At 44.4% G+C, this 16888-nt stretch overlaps 3 protein-coding genes and 1 pseudogene across 3 annotated transcripts; 1 reads left to right on the top strand and 3 right to left on the bottom strand.

The window, feature by feature from the left end:
* Window positions 1-445: 445 nt before the first annotated feature.
* Window positions 446-1102, bottom strand: LOC115691463 (chlorophyll a-b binding protein CP24 10A, chloroplastic-like; annotated as a pseudogene).
* Window positions 1103-2016: 914 nt separating this feature from the next.
* Window positions 2017-4492, bottom strand: LOC115691451 (probable inactive receptor kinase At2g26730). Its single transcript, XM_030618073.2, has 2 exons — window positions 3136-4492; window positions 2017-2657 (listed from the first exon to the last, which is right to left on the bottom strand). Exons 1-2 carry the CDS (start codon window positions 4409-4411, stop codon window positions 2017-2019), a joined length of 1917 nt encoding a protein of 638 aa, XP_030473933.1. The 5' UTR covers window positions 4412-4492.
* Window positions 4493-5183: 691 nt separating this feature from the next.
* LOC115691458 (chlorophyll a-b binding protein CP24 10A, chloroplastic-like) lies at window positions 5184-6390 on the bottom strand. The gene is made up of 2 exons (XM_030618083.2): window positions 6114-6390; window positions 5184-5926 (listed from the first exon to the last, which is right to left on the bottom strand). Exons 1-2 carry the CDS (start codon window positions 6338-6340, stop codon window positions 5377-5379), a joined length of 777 nt encoding a protein of 258 aa, XP_030473943.1. The 5' UTR covers window positions 6341-6390; the 3' UTR covers window positions 5184-5376.
* A 5655-nt stretch (window positions 6391-12045) lies between these two features.
* LOC115691456 (F-box/kelch-repeat protein At1g22040) lies at window positions 12046-14674 on the top strand. The gene is made up of 2 exons (XM_030618080.2): window positions 12046-12213; window positions 12960-14674. Exon 2 carries the CDS (start codon window positions 13017-13019, stop codon window positions 14433-14435), a length of 1419 nt encoding a protein of 472 aa, XP_030473940.1. The 5' UTR covers window positions 12046-12213; window positions 12960-13016; the 3' UTR covers window positions 14436-14674.
* Window positions 14675-16888: the final 2214 nt, after the last annotated feature.

Genomic DNA, 16888 nt, shown 5'->3' with positions numbered 1-16888 from the left:
TATCATCAATATTGCAACTTCAGTTTGGTGCAATCTGATTTTCGCAAATTCGCAAAATGTACTTCGTTTGATAATTATAATTAGCAAAAAGAAAAAAAAGATTGTCCTGTATTTGAATTTGAATCCTTTTGCTTCAAATTACTGATGGTTGCCCTCTTCGATAAACTCTATGTGAAAGATCTTTCTTGTGTAATGGATGTACCCCATGTCATTCGACGAGAAGCATCAAACGAAACTTCCTCGTACGATATTCTTCTACATGATCACTTTACTAACATGTGAGCAACTTATGGTCACATAAAATACTTTCTCGATCACGAGTTATCATATGAGAAGCTCTATTACAAACACATCGCTAGATGCTAGGGATGAATCCAGGATGGAATCACAACGCGGGGGACGCGATTTCACGTATAACACTGGAGGCTCGAATCTGTCTAAGCTTTCAATTTTTTCCCCAAATCCAATTTATCCACTAGTACAACCATTTTTGATTCATTCAAGTTCAAACTCTTTACAATCCAATAGCCCCAGCAGGGTTCTTGCGCTGCCCAGCCTAAAGTAAAAAGATCAACATGGCTTGACATAGCAATCCGGGGATGCTTGATCTCGGCCAGCTTCCACCTCTCCAGCTTCTCCATGTCCGGAATGTAGACCCTGTCCTAGATTGTCCCAGCGAGGCAGAGCGGGTCAAGGAACTTGCCCCACGGGTAGCCCTGTTCACCCATGGCATTGGCCAAGTTCTCGGCAGTCTTTGATCACGGCGTGGTCCCCTTCACAGACTGTGAATTCGGGTTGAAGAAGTCGACCCACCCCATGAGGACGAGTTAAGTCCCGAGGAGGGAACCGAAGGAGAACGGGGTGATTGCGCCCCGGTCAGCCCCGGCCTCGAACCACGGGATGCCACTGCAGGCCTGGCCCACAAAGAGGCCGACCACCGTGGCCATGGCTGAGCTCGGCCTCTCGGTACCACTTGAGAAATGTTGGGTCCTTGCCAAGCCTGAGCGGGTCGAACCGGTAGTAATCACCTGGGAGCTTGCAGTTAATTGTTTCCATAGCTCATCAGTAAGAGGGGAGATACTCTGCAAATTGGAGGTGAAAAAACAAAACCATGACTCCGAATGAGCTTTAGAGAAGAACGGAATTTAAATAATACATTCTTATCATTATTCTCGATTTAGATGAGAGCAGGATTTCAAAGTGTTAATGTTAGGCCAAATTATACAAACCGAGTGGACCTATAAAGATTTCAGTATCATTTTGTCTTGGATTAATGCATCATCTAAAACTTATCTAGGAACTCGTCTGATGAAAATAATGGAATAATAGCAAACTCGGTCACTTTGTTCTCTATCAGCGACAGAAATTGGCCTTTTCAATCTCATGGTACATAATACTTTTAAGGATATATATAGCAGAAGTCCTAAAACTTATGGCGAATACGCAATCGAATTGTAAAATTTTAAAAAAGTGCAAATATATTCCCTCTGTCCACTTATGAGCGGTCGAGGCACTCAGGATTGATGAAGTTGCCACTGCCCTTCACGAAAACCGGGATCATGCTATAATGGCTCGTCAAGGATAGACTGACCAATTGACAATTTAGTTGAAATTTTTCGGTTTGGCGTTGCTAATGGTGATTAGTCAACGGGAACAAGTAATTGACAAGAAGCGCACCATGCACTGGCTGGTACTTGACTATGCAACTACATACTATGCTATATGAGCTTCCTGACTTGTTATGGGGAACTTTAATTATCCTGCGTACAGATCGAAATTGAAAAGAGGCGCACAATAGAAGGATAACAGTTATTTTGAGCAAGCCAACCCATGACAGATACTGATCTCTGTAGCATCAATAATCGCAGATACCATTGTTTTGCGAACTCCATGTCTTCTTTGTTTTCGTGTGTTAATGTTGTTCGGACACAGTTCAAAGAAGATTCAATAACATGAAACAATACGATCTGTTTCACAGCCAACCTAACAAAAGCCCTTATCATTTATTTATTGTCATCACCAGGAGCTTTGAACAATGTCGTCATGCGACGTGACAGAGTCGTCCTCGCAATCGTCGACCACCTTAATATACTCAATCTGGTACACGATATCCGCCATCTCAGGACGCCTATCAGGCGACCGATCACTGCACTGTATCGCTATCAGCAGCAACTTGTACATCCCATCGGATAACCTTTTCTCCTTTCTGAACTCGGAGTCGAAGATCTCGGCGGTCCATTCCTCTCTCACTGCCCAGCGAACCCAGCTGCAGAGATCTACGCCATGGACTCCCGGTGGGGCCCCATTGGCGCAGACTCGGCCAGTGAGTAGTTCGAGAAGCAGACAACCGTAGCTCCAGACATCGGTCTTCTCGCAGATCAGTTGCGTGGTTTGGTATTCAGGGGATTTGAAGCAGACCATGGATTTCACGGCAATGGGGAGTGCAATGAGAGAGGAGAGGCCGTAGTCAGAGACAAGGACGGTGTCATCTTGATTGAGGAGGACATTGCTTGATTTCAGGTTCCCATGTGGGACGATCACATTTGGTCTTGAGTTGGAGTTCACGTTAAGGTAGTGTAGGGCACGAGCCACGCCTAGAGCAGCTGATAGTCTGGAGTTCCACCTGAATGGCACCCGCTCTTTGCTTCCCCTTCCTCCTGCGGTAGTGATTTTCATTAGATGACAATCACAATATGCACTAGTGTCACAAACTAGCATGCAGCTTTCAAGGCCACAGCATGGAACTGATCGGCGGCTGGAACCGGTGTTTACTGATATCTGATCAACCCAGCAGCTTTCAATGGTAGAATTTGCTTGCTTTTGTCATTTACTTGTTATAGGAATTACGTATTTTAAATATGTGATTAGGTTCCATAGCTCTAAAAGTTAGGTGGTTCTTTTGAACTTGCTATGCTGGGTTCTACTAATTTTATTTAGTTCCTTATGTTTCTAAGACTAATTACCAAGTAATAGAATGTCTAATGACGAATGACTTGTTGCTGAATGAGTATAGAGGGAAATGCTAAGGCTAATACTAGGGTGTTGGTGAATGGTGTTGTTCCTGGTCATTGATGTGCTTTCCTGGACACAAATAGATTTGGTTTGAATGCCATAAGAGAGATAGGGAGAGCTTGCCGTGAATGCGGTCAAACAAGTTGCCTTTCTCTGCGTGTCTGTAGATCAACAGCTTTTGTTGCTTAGAGAAGAAGCAGGCGAGAGGAGAAATCAGATTTGGGTGCTTTTGATAGGCCAGCAACTGCAATTGCCTCGTGAACTCCTTTCTAGTCATTGGCTTTAGATCCCTCAAAATCTTCACCACGAGGGCTTTCCCATCATCCAAGATCGCCTTGTAGGTGTTCCCAAAGACGCCTTTCCCGATTTCCTCCGGAGATGCCTTCAAAAGATCACTCAATTTGAACCCCCCACCTTTTGCCAGGAATATAAGCTTCCCCCTATCTTTTCCCCTCTCTACGAATCTGCCGCTCTCGACCACCTCGCTTTTCTCTTCTTTCTCGTTTTCTGCTTCTTCTTCTCTGCTATTCTCTTGGTTCATGAATCGTTTGAGCTTCTTGGCCTTCTTATAGGACAAGATACAGAGAAAGATCACAGCATGTAGAGCCACCACGCTGAATAGCAGAGAAAGAATGCGAAAGCCAGAATTGGAAGGATTCTTGCTTTTTTCAGTACTATTATCTGCATTTCCAGAAGGATTGGAAGATGACAGGCTATTGCTCGCTGACTCCTGGAAGCTTGAGTTACCACAGGACTTATGCGTGGGTGGTCCGCATAGTCCTGGGTTGCCCAAGTATGACTCCCTGCCGAACAATTGGAAAGTTTGCTTCAATGGGATTGGCCCGCTTATATTGTTGTTGGACACATTGAAGGAGATCAAGGTAGATTGTTTAAACTCCGGGATTTCCCCTGTCAAGTTGTTGTTCTGGAGCTGCAATGATGCTAGTAGAGCTAGACTCAGGAGCGACTCCGAGATTGGACAGTGGAACTTGTTCCCCGAGAGGTCGATTCTGGCCAACTTCTGGTTACTTGAAAAATTCATTATTCTCCCTTGAAGAGCATTGTTCTTGAAGCTCAGGATGGATAGCTCGGAGAAGTGAATGAGGGCGTCAAAACTGATCATCCCTTTCAGCTCCATACCTTCCAGTACTATTCCTGTGACCCGGCCATTGTTGCACTGAATACCGTACCATCTCGGCGGTTCATCCATATAACAATGTATGCTAGTCCAGTTTTTGTTCAAGAAAGGATTATTGAAAGCGGCTCTCAGAGCATAAAGAGCGTCTCTCTCGTCTCCATTGTAACCTAGCGAAGAATCACTACTTCCGGTGATCCGAAGGTTTAGCAGCAAGATGAATAAGGCTAAGAATGATTTTCTGAGCGACTTTGAAGGACCCATTATGCCGAACAATCAGAAGGCGGACGTGCTTGTTTCTATGGGAATTCGGCGACGATCATAGCGGAGTGGAAATTGCTTATAGATGCTTGGATGCTCGATTGAATCGCGGATATACTCCTAGTTGAAATCATGCCACAACTATTAGATGTCTTTGTTTGAATATGGATCCAACTCCAAGACGGTTTTGTTGCATCTGCGCTGGAACTTCTCAGCTGACAATTCATTGCCAGGCTGTTTATACTTTGTCCGTTATTGAACTACTTCATCTTAATATTGTTCCCTCGGTTTTGACCACCTAACGATTCTTTACTACCTCTCTGTGTCAATCACCATCCTCATTGCAGAATCCAGGTTGTCTATGGAGAGGATCGTTTATCTTTCTGGGTTTATATCATCAATCTAGCAACTTTTCAGTTTGGGGCAATCTGATTTTCGCAAATTCGCAAAAGATTTTCTTTGGCAATGTACTTTGGTGTATGTTATTAGCAAAAAAGGAACAATATTCTGGTAATGTCTTGGCTTTGCCTTTGTAACCGTAAGTACAGAGACTGCAACGTCCATTTACTAAAAATTCTGCTGTGCTTTGAATTTGAATCCTTATGCTTTAAATGACTGATCATTGCCCTCTTCGATGAATTCCATATGAAAAATCTCCTTTATGTAATGGATGTACCCCTGGTATTCGATTAATAGTATCAAAACTAAACTTCCTCATATGATATCTTCTACGCAATCACTCAACATGTGGGCAACTTCTGGTTACATAGAATACTTTCTCGATCATGATTTATCATATCATAAACTCTCTTACAAACACATCACTAGTTTCTAGCAACGAATCATGGGATGAAATAGTTCGCAGGGGACACGATTTCTCATACAACATTGGAGGTTCTAAGCTGTCAATTTTTTCCCCAAATCCAATTTATCTACAGCCATTTTTGGTTCATTCAAGTTCAAACTCTTTACAATCCAAGAGCCCCAAGCGGGGTCTTGCCCTGCCCAGCCTCGAAGTAAAAGATCAACATGGCCACCATAGCAAGCCGGGCATGCTTGATCTCGGCCAGCTTCAACCTCTCCAGCTTCTCAGCGTCCGGAATGTAGACCCCGTCCTTGATCGTCCCGGCGAGGCCGAGCGGGTCGAAGAACTTGCCTCCTGGGTAGCCCTGATCGCCCGTGGCGTTGGCGAAGTTCTCGGAGGTCTTTGACCACGGCGTGGCCCACTCCACCGACTGCGAGTCCGGGTTGAAGAAGTCGACCCACCGCTTGCTCTCGACCCACCCCATGAGGATGAGTTGAGTCCCAAGGAGGGAACCGAAGGAGAACGGGGCGATCGCGCCGGGGTCGGCCCCGGCCTCGAACCACGGGATGCCACTCCAGGCCTGGCCCACGAAGATGCCGACCACCGCGGTCATGGCCCACCGGCCGTGGATGAGCTCCGCCTCTCGGTACCACTTGAGGAATGCCGGGTCCTTGCCAAGCCCGAGCGGGTCGAACCCGTAATCACCTGGGAGCCTGCAGTTTGATTATTTTTCAAAGTAGTAATGTTAGGCCACATCATACAAGTTGAGCGAAACCTACATAGATTTCAGCATCATATGTGTTGGGATAATGAATTCTCTAAAACTTATCTAGGAACTTGTTTTGAACATACGATACCATCCCTCCGGAGACAAGTATGTGGGCAGAGGGAGACACTTACGAGCCGTCGAGCCACTCGGGGTCGATGAAGTTACCGCCGCCCCTCACGCCGGGGATCCAAGACTTCTTGGGCTGAGCCGCCGCGACGACCACCAAGTTCCTAGAGCCGGCTCCGCTCCCCGCCTTGGCCCCGAAGCCGGCTGCCCTCAACAAGGACCGGCTCCTCCTCCCCCCGCTCAAGAAGGCCGACCCCAGCCCGTTCACCACCGCACCGGAAGTCGCCGCCATGTCGGCCTCTCTCTCTCTCTCTCTCTCTCTCTCTCTCTCTCTCTAAATGTGTGTCTCAATTGTATGAGTCCTAGATGTTTGACTGAGAGTTGAGATTGAGGGAGAGAATCTAAATCAATGTTCCTGGAGGGTCCAAGTTGGATAAACGAAATCTGGCAAGGAAATCCAAGCGAGTGACATTTGGATAGATTACGGACCAATAGGAACTTGAGCTCCATCCTCTTCCACGTCTTCATGTTGACCACGTGGACCATTTCGGTGCCTCTGTTTTCAAGCTTCCAGCTAAGAGTATCTACATGAATGTACCGAAATTCCCAATGTTGAGGGGGGAAAAAAAACCATCACTTTTGTCTCGATTGCAAATCACTATATGTGCTTATTGATATTATCCATATGAAATCGAGCTATATTGGTTTCGAGATCCTATATAATGCGATTAATTTCTCTTCCTGCGACTACGTTTTGAATTGAGAAAATGATGTTGCTTTGATGAGAAAAAGCGAGGTTCCTTTGATTGGTTTGTCGGCGGTGCTAGTTCTCTTAAGAATTCAAGAGAGCAGGAGCGAATACAATTAAAAAGTGAACCGTAAAAGAAAGCGTTTTCACCAAAATAGGAATTTTGATCGAAATGATAGAAATATCAAATCGTCAATATAAAGTAGATTAAAAAAATACTTACACACCTCTCAGTGTGTATTTGAAGTAAGAAACGGTAAAAATGCTAAAAGTTATTTTTAGAAAGCATAAATTGTTTTGAAAATCACTTACAAATAACTAAACTTTAGTTTATAGAATTAAAAAAAATAGTTTAAAAATGTTTCAGGAAACAACTAGACATAAAGAAATTATAGTTATTCTTTTGTCTCAACCAACCGACACCGACAGGGTCTTAAAGTAAATTCTGAATACACGGAAGGGGTATTAGAGCAGTTTATGAAAATAAAGGTGGGGTCCAAGTAATTTTGAGCGATACCTACGGGGTCCCAAAGTAATTTATGAAAATATGCGGGGTGCCTGAATAATTTGATCAAAATTGGAGGGAGGCCAGAGTAATTAACTCAAAAACTCATTTTCTTTCTTCAGTTCGTGTAGGAGAGAAGGCACTGGCGGGCAGGCAGGCATGGACCTTCAAGAGGGGCCTTGACCCTTGCATTCTTGCTGGGCTGGGCCCATGGATGTAGGAGCCCGGCCCATGGATGTAGGAGCCCGGCCCATTACTTTGTAAGTTGCATGCCAACCTGTAGGCCATAGCACATTCTAAATGACCCCGGTAGATCGAAATCTCGGCTCGACCAATCTCCATCGATACGCGTAAATCGTCCCGGTCCACATTCACTAATCACATTAAGTCGACCAATTGAGATCGAATGCTTGACCGCGCAATTAGGGATTAAAACTCTATTTAGTCCGTCCTTGATCAAATCCAAGACCTTTTAACTTCTCCAAACGTGGTTCCGAGCTCATCCTCACCTGAACCCTAGGCAAGATCGCCAAAAGTAAAAGTTCGAGTCAAAAAAAGTTCGATCCTTGGGATTGGTTTACTTGGTGGGGGCGTCGGGGGTTTCTACCTTCGGAAGTGGAAACCACCCGTTCAAGTATTATCAATTCTATGCATAAGGCTTCGGGTAAGGACCACATGCACAGGTTAGAAATCTAAAGTCGACCAGTTTGTGAGTTCGCAGGGCATACCGTTAGTTTTTGACATAGCCGGACCTCTGTGCTCGTGCTTCGAAATTATTCAGAAAAGTTTCAGAAGTCATCCGTCAAAAACCTAAAACAGCACACGCAAGATGGATTGCTACCCCAATTCCCAAAACCTACGCAAACATCCAATTCTTCAAACAAGCAAATAGTTTCATCATTTACCAACGACTCCCATGGAATTGCATTTTCCACAGTTTCTAAGGACACGTGACAATTGAACACAAAGTGTTGTACGCCAACTACTATCAATCTCACGGACACCTGTAGCCCAGCCCAAAACTTAGTAAACTGTAGGCCAACCCGGGGACCATAACACATTCTAAGGCTGCGCATGAATACAATTCTGTGCCCGGGAGCTATTTCTGAACAGAAATGATTTTTTTTTATTCTGTGCCCGGAAACAATTTCTGAGTATTTGAAGGCGTTTGATAAACTGTCCAAAATTTCTATTCCTAGAGTAGAAAAGAACAGAAATGCGTTTGGTAACTATACAAAATTTCTGTTCCCAAATAATATTTTAATAATATTTTGAATTGTTTAAATTTTATTTTTTTTACCCATTTTCTTCTTTGGCCATAGCCGGTCGCCGGCCGCCAGCGACCGGCGGCCGGCTCAGCCAGGGAAGAACAACACAAAAATAAGAAAATAAAAAAAAGAAAAAAAACTGATTCTCAAAATTGTGCCGAGAAACAAGAAGCAACTTTTTTTTACTTCTTGTTTCTCTTCCAAAACTGTTTCTCGGTACAAATTTTTGTAAAAATGTGCCCAGGAACAAAAAGTTTACCAAACGCATTTCTGTTCCCAAACTATTTCTGGGAACAAAAGAACAGAAATTTTCACTATTTGACACGTTACCAAACGGGCCCTAAAACAGTCCGAAATTTCGGCTCGACCGGTCCCCATCGATACACGTAAATCGTCCCTGTTTACACTCGTTAAGTCATATTAATAGGGCAGGGTCCCAAATTACTTTGAATAGGAGACCATAGAATTTAAATACAGAGAGTGACCGCTTAACCACGCAACCAATTCATTAGAGCTCAATTTTTTTTTTTAACCCCGCGAGTTTGTGCTTGCGCATTGGTTCACATGCATCCCGGTGACCAAACCCGAGACCTCTTAACTTCTTCAAACATGCTTCCAAACCTCGTCCTTGCCTAAACCCTGGGCAAGACACCAGGAGTAAAGTTCATAATCCAGAAAAGCTTAATCTCCCAAAGCCGGCATACTCGGTCGAGGACTCGGGGAACTTTCACCTCGAAAAGTAGAGATCGCCCGTTCAAATCCTCCCAATCACGCGTCAAAAAGCCTCGAAATGTCACGAAACGGATCGCTCCCCGATTCCCGAAACCTACGCCGAACGTCCATTTCCTCAAACAAGCAATGACTTCATCACTTACCAACGACTCTCATCGAAATGCACCTGTCCCCACATCTTCCAAAGCACACATGAGAAGTGAGAACTGAACTCAAGTTGCACGCCAACAACCATCAATCTCGCAAGCGCGCACACACCGAAACACACTTGCTGATTACGTCCACCGGAGCGCCCACGCAAAGACTTTTGATGTCTTTTTTTAGGTTCATGATTGATTGATTGATTTGAGCGTAGATTGTTGAAACATCATCCGTCACGGGGTCAACACACGCAGTCTTCTGGCTTTTTCCGTAGCTAAAACGAAACGAACTACATTCACTCGTTCATCCACTTGCCGCCCCACATGTAGAAAGTGCAATTAAACAATAACGTTTAGAAAGCGCGAGTGTTCCGATCGTGAATGAATAATTGGTTTTCTTTTTCAAAGGGTCCCGTTGAAGAGTGTCCTCGAAACGTTAGCTAAATAATTGCGCATAACATAAGGACAATCGATACATCGAAAAGTATAAAGTCTTCTTAGTACGTCGGTTGCTTAATGAGTGTGCTCGTTAACTAACTCCTTTTTTACAAGGGATTATTTAATTGATTGGACGTGTGAATTGGGTTGCAAGTCGATCAAAGAGAGAGCAACGCTTAGTTTTAAATTTTGATAAAAGGGTATCTTTGAAAAATACAAAAATAGATAAATAACAATCTTAGCTTAAAACATATAGATAAAACAATTTTATAACCATATGAATGGAGGCATGAAGCCGGTGATAGCTCTCTGTTCATTCACACCTCCTCTTGCCTTTCCTTCCCCTCCTCTCTCTATGTCTTTTTTAATTAATTTATTTTTATTTTTGTTCAATTTTTTTTTTATGTCAATGTCATGTGGCATTGAGATAGGACCTCTTTTTTGTTTGTTTCACAAAACTTAAAAGAGATGGGACAATGGAGCTCTGTGGGTGGGTGAACAAGGTATGTACCATTTGGAAGTCCTTGGTCTTATAATTCTTTACTTGCGTTCACGATGTTCTTAAATTTTGGCTAGGATACATACGTTAAATGTTGGAGGCACAAAAGCTGGGTACAATGCGGAAAACAAACGTTGTCCTTTCGCTTGTTACAATCCGTCTTTGTGATTTCGCCTGTGTGCGCTACATTGATAAGATCCGAAATCGACCGCAAAGCATCTTCGGGAGGCACTTTTAGTAAGAATTTGAAGTATTGGGGCAAGACGATTTAAAAGTTTTTTTTGGTTTCCCTTTTGGAAAAACCCCTTTTAACGTGGCGAATTGCGATTAATCGACTCATTTTTAGAATTTTCAAGAGCAAAGTAGAGCGAAAACAAAAATCTTCCAAGGGATGTTGAACCGGAACCTAGAGTACCCTAGCCATCTTCATTATTTCCCATTTTAAAGTCGCTTTATCAATTACCCAGGTCAGTTCAAGTGGGCAGCACGACCGTCCTTTGCGCTCAAGACCAAGTATGAATCACCACGCTTGGGGGTTTTTTCCGGCACCCTTGAGAGCACATACCCATAGGGGTGATAAGTTCCCGAGTTAGGCCAGTTCCATTCTAGAATCGAGAGCCAAACTGTTTGGTCCTGGTCCGATTCCCAAGTTAAACATTTCCGATTTAGGGCTTTGGCGATTTATTTTTCTTTACTCTTTAAAAGAAAAGATAAACGAAAAGAAACAACATATTAGTCCGGTCCGAGCTGTTTGGTTTTGCACCTAGAATCGGGAATCGAGAAATAGAAATCGCTTGAAACTAGCTGGTTCGATTTGGTTCCTGTGCCCAAGACCTAGGTGCATGTGCCTCAATCCCCAACGCTCGGTTCAGGTCCATCAAGGCCGGACTCGGGATTTTAGTGCCCATATTTGGTCCCCTGATTGCCCATACATAAGTTCTTAGCGCTCGAATAATGCATGTCTATTTAAAATGTGGTTAATATCACGAAAAACTCAAAACTGCTACACTTGTAACAAATTTATCCAAAACTAACTTTTTTGACTACTAAAAATTTCAAACTGATACATTTCTGATAAATTTACCTTTTATTAAATCGGATTGATACCACGAAAATCACAAATTAGCACACATGTGATAGACGGAAAGTAAAGGTACACCTGTGATAGACGGATAGTAAAACCCAATTAGTACACCTATTTATTGTCACATATTATTCAACTTAGTAATTTGACGGTAAAATACGGAAATTAACGGAGGGTAAATTTACCACGAGTGTACCAGCTGGAGGGTTTTTAGCAGTTAAAAAAATTAATCTGGGATAAATTTACTAATTTAAAATTTTTCATGATATTAACTCTTTAAAACAATCAAATCAGATTCTTTACCAAAAAAAAAAAAATCAAATCAGATTTTCCATCAAACGTTAATCTTCTGAAAAATATTTTCCTAAAAAGTCTGCATTTTTTACCAAATAAACGGAGCCTAAATAAATGCGAAGAGTTTCGACAGAAACAAATAAATGAACGTGCGAGAGGGAGGAGACGCGCGACACACAAATGATTACTTGTGTGTAGAAGTGACGTACGGCTTGTTCGTGAATCCCGCCCACCCCACATCTTCCCCCGTGCATAGCATCTTCCCCCGTGCATCATCATCGTGCGCGATTAGGTTCCCCTGTTTCACCCGCGAAACGCCTCTCTCTTCTCTCTCTCTCTCCCTCGCGCTCTGTGTGTGTGACGGTACTGAGCTCGTCCGTGCGCGTCCGCGATGGGTGAATTCCATTCGAACCCGCCGATCCCTCAGTAGGCATCTCCTGCTTCGTCGGCTGCGCAGGTACGTCTCTTCCCTCCCCCTCTCTGTTCTCGGTGGAATCGGACCCGTTTCTTCATCTGGGGGTAGCGGTGCCTTTCTTCGAAAGCGACCGGCCACCTTCTGCTCGGTTGTTTTGCGATGATGGGTTTTCGTGATTCTTGTGCTTTTCGGCCGAATCTTGTTTTCCTTGGGGATGCCAATGATCCCGTTTTCTCGAAATGGGTCGGGAGTTTTAGGGTTTGGGTCGCCGCGGCCCTTCAATTTGGTGGAGACGATGCTCGGACGGGTCGGATCTTTGCTCGATTGATTCGGGTTCCTTTGGGTTTGCCCTGAGGGGAAAAGGGGAAAAGAGGGAATTGAGTGTGAGGGAGGTTTCCAGCTCCACGGCTCTTCTTGATTCTGAAGTTTTGCATATTCACATGCGGCGATTATTTTAAGAACGTGCGAATGAAGGGTTTGATGGGAAAAAAAGTTTCTTTATTGGTTATAGTTGTATTTCTTTGCCCCGGGCCAGTTGAATTTCCGCCGATTTTGTGATCTTTATGTAAGCATCCAGGGCCTTTTCTTTTTGGGTTTTCTTTTTTTTCCCGCTACCCATTGTTGACTGGACGCTTCCAGCTTTATGTAACGTAGCAATTTTGTTGTCATATCTGCTTCGCTTATGTAATTGCTTACATAAACGGCTCTATAAAAAAAAAAAAATTTGCTGTCTCTAGTTCGTTCTACCCTTTTCCTTGATTTGGGTCGCTTTGTATTGGTCCATGCAGTTTGGGGGAGATCAACCCAGCTTTGGATGATCTGAATCATCTCTGCTCCGAGTACTGATGGGGGCTATTCTGAGCTTAAATGGTTCCAGATGTGGTGCGAGGGAGACCTACGAGATCGCGCCAGGTGAAATTTGCAAGAGGCAGAAGGTGTCATCAAGCTCGTTCGAGGACGATACGAGGTTGATACCCAGCCTTCCGGACGAGATATCATTTCAGATCTTGGCCAGACTTCCCAAAATCTGCTATTTGAAGGTAAAGTCGGTGTCACGATCTTGGAAAAATGCGATTACAAGTGCGGAACTCTACAGTTTGAGGAAGGAGCTCGGAACATCTGAGGAATGGCTTTATATTTTGACCAAGGTGGATGAGGATAAGCTTTTGTGGCATGCTTTGGATCCTTTGTCAAGAAGATGGCAAAGGTTGCCCCCGATGCCTATGGTTTCCTTTGAAGATGAATCAAGGAAAGGCCTTGGAAGCCTACGGATGTGGAACGTGATGGGTTCAAGTATTAGAATTGCAGATGTCATCAGGGGCTGGCTCGGGAGAAAGGACGGATTAGATCGGATGGCTTTTTGTGGATGTGCAGTTGGGGCTGTTAATGGATGCCTCTATGTGATCGGTGGCTTTTCTAGAGCCTCGGTCTTGACAAGTGTTTGGCGATATGATCCCGCTCTAAATGCGTGGAGTGAAGCAAGTCCCATGTCCATTGGCAGAGCCTATTGTAAGACAGGCATATTGAACAATAAGCTTTATGTTGTTGGTGGGGTCACTCGTGGTCGTGGTGGTTTGACCCCACTTCAATCGGCAGAAGTGTATGACCCCCTCACTGGTTTATGGTCCCAAATACCGAGCATGCCTTTTGCCAAAGCTCAGGTGCTTCCTACTGCATTCCTTGCAGATCTACTTAAGCCTATTGCCACTGGAATGACTTCATACAGGGGAAGCTTGCTAGTGCCTCAAAGTTTGTACTGCTGGCCTTTCTTTGTAGATGTTGGAGGAGAAGTATATGATCCTGAGATGAATTCATGGGTCGAAATGCCGTCTGGCATGGGCGAAGGTTGGCCTGCAAGGCAGGCAGGCACAAAATTGAGTGTCACTGTGGAAGGGGAGTTGTATTCGTTGGATCCTTCTAGTTCTCTTGATAGTGCTAAGATCAAGGTATACGATCACCAAGATGATGTTTGGAAAGTCATTGCGGAAGAAGTTCCTATTCGTGATTTTGCTGATTCAGAGTCTCCCTATTTACTTGCTAGTTTACTGGGCAAGCTTCATGTTATCACTAGAGATGCAAATAACAATATATCGGTTATGCAAGCAGATGTGCAGAACAATCTCAATCCCTTTCCAATGGTTTCATCATCTTTAGCAGAAGATTCTGTCTTCAAGGTGGAATCAGAAAGAAATCTTTGGAAGGTCATAGCCACTAAAAATGCGGGATCCGCAGAGCTTGTAAGCTGTCAGGCCCTTGACATTTGAGAAGGGAGTCGGTGATTTTATTATTTTTGGCCACATTAGTATATATCTACAGCGTGCTCTTATCATCCGAATCATTGCATGGCTTGATTTAAAATTTATCTTATTGTAAAGATAGCAAGCAGAGATAACGAAGAAATCTCGCCTTAGTTATCTCCACTGAGAATGTAAAATCAAGTATCAAGCTTTCATACTTATGCTCTTTGGCTTTTGGATCCTAATAGCGAATTACTTTGATCAAATGGAGCCAGATTGATGCTTCTCCAAATACACCGAAGCACTATGCAGCTACTCGGTCCTTGCATTTTGCGTAGTTACATATGTTGTGCTTTCTTCTGCTTTAAAATCTGATTGCCCAGCGTAGATTATGGTAGGAACCTTTTACATGTGCCACTTGTTATAACTTTTAAGTGGTCGTATCAGAGAGATGGATTGTTTGGCCAGCTTTTTAGAAGCACCACATCATCCATGTTAGTCAATGCGTGGTTCCTGTAGTTTTCTGTTGTAGTGGAGGGAAGACAAACAGAAACTTTATAATATACGGCAGTGTTTTAGCTACCTTTGTAGCAAGGAAATGGTGCTCTTCTTGATATAACTTGGGCAGTTTATACCTTGAGCTCCTAAGAGGAGCTGTGGCGAACTTTTTAGCAAGGAAATGGTCCTCTTCTCCTAAGAGGCGCTGCATCTTTGTGTTCCGATCAATACGATCATTCCTCTAGTATAAGAGTATGTTGCTCAGTCGATAAAGGCGTTTCACATCGTTGCTTCATTTCTCCCCCCTGGACCTTGGCCGTTCTGGTTTATGCGTGGATTGATTGAGCAAGGGACCTGTGGAGAGAAGCCGTTGAATGAATGTTTAATCATGGTAGTTAGGAGCTTCTGAGCTTTCATTTACAATAATTATTCCCTATTGGCAATTTTCTACTTTCCGCAGTTCATCTGTCCGTCAGTTCTGCCTTCACGTTAGTTTGGAATGCTTTTTTTTTTTTTGGGTCGAAAGTTGGGAATACTTTAATCACAAGAGTTTCTTCACCAAAACGTACTTTTGTTCTCACTAGTGTGCGCACCCGAGCTCTGTGCGGAAACCAAAAACTACTTTGTTAGGTGCTCTTTGTTTAGGTCAATTAACTTGGTGATCCGACGACGGAGAGGCTCGGCGGCTGGAGCCAAGAGAGGTTTGGTGAGATCGACATGGGAGTATTCGCCGGTTCCTCGTGAAATTTTTTTAAATTCGAGAGTGCACTATGTTGACTGGTATGTGATATGTCCCCATCACATGTACGAAGAGAAAAAGGATCGAGTAGTAGAGTAAATGGATCATTCGCATTGAAATATTAGATGATCACTGATGAGGAAAAAGGAGAACTTTGGGTCTAAAATCAAATGCCTTGAAGGCAACCTTGAGAGTTGGGGAGGTAGGAGCACAAAGTTTTTCAAAAGTCAAACGCTAGCTGGTAAGAAGGGAACTCCTCTGAAGTTGGGTGATGTAAACCCTGATGGTCAGACTAGCTTAAATTGGAAGAAAAGGAATATGTTACTGGCCCACTTGTACTATTATTGACTGTCATTATTTTATTTTTTTGTCATTACCATTTTGTAGGTCCAAGTATAGTTTTAGGCTCCGTTCGTTTGGCGTAAAATATTCTTCTTTTGGAAAATATTTTTCCGGAAGTCATTTTCCTGAAAAATATTTTCTCGGAACATAATTTTCCGGTGTTCGGCGACCAATATGAAAAAGTTTCGGAAAATATTTTTCATTGGGCGACCGACGGCGGCGTCCGGCGGCGGCGGTAGCGGCGGCGACCGGCGGCGGCGGTAGCGGGCGGGCCGGCGACCGACGGCCAACGCTCGGCGTCCGACGGCGGCGCGGGCGGGCAGAACCGGGTGCCGCAGCTGCGCCGCGGCGGCCTCGCGGCCGGGCTGGCGGCGCTTCGGCGGCCGGCGGCGCTTTCAGCCAAGGCGACGGGCGATCGGCGGCGATGGCCGCGGCCAGCAGCCGGCTGGGCCGGAGACCGACGGCCAAGCGGCGGCGCGGCCGCAGCCTGGCGGGCCGGCGACCGACGGCTGGCGGCGGGCGGCGGCGACCGACGGCTAACGTTCGGCGTCCAGCGGGCGGCCGGCCGGGCGGCGGCCAGGCTACCTTAGTGAAGAAGAAGAAGAAGAAGCTCGGGAAAATGATTTCCGCTTTTGAAGAAGCGAAAGTCATTTTCCGTAGACTTAGGCTATTTTGTGAGGGGGGAAGGAAAATATTTTTCCACGGAAAACGTTTTCCGTCCCCCGAACATCGGAAAACCCGAAAAATATTTTCCGGGAGAATATTTTCCGCCAAACGAACGGAGCCTAGTTATCCAACTTTGTACAACGTGGTCTTTCGACCTTTTTTTGGGGCAATCGGATCCTTTCAACTCTTTTGATTGTGTAGTCAAGTTTATCTCATTACCTATCATTATAACACT

The sequence above is a fragment of the Syzygium oleosum genome, unplaced genomic scaffold (genome assembly GCF_021117445.2).
Source record: "Syzygium oleosum isolate NSW1041296 unplaced genomic scaffold, Sole_v2.1 Sole_v2.27, whole genome shotgun sequence".
Lineage (NCBI taxonomy): Eukaryota > Viridiplantae > Streptophyta > Magnoliopsida > Myrtales > Myrtaceae > Syzygium > Syzygium oleosum.
This window is presented reverse-complemented; position numbering and strand designations above follow the sequence as displayed.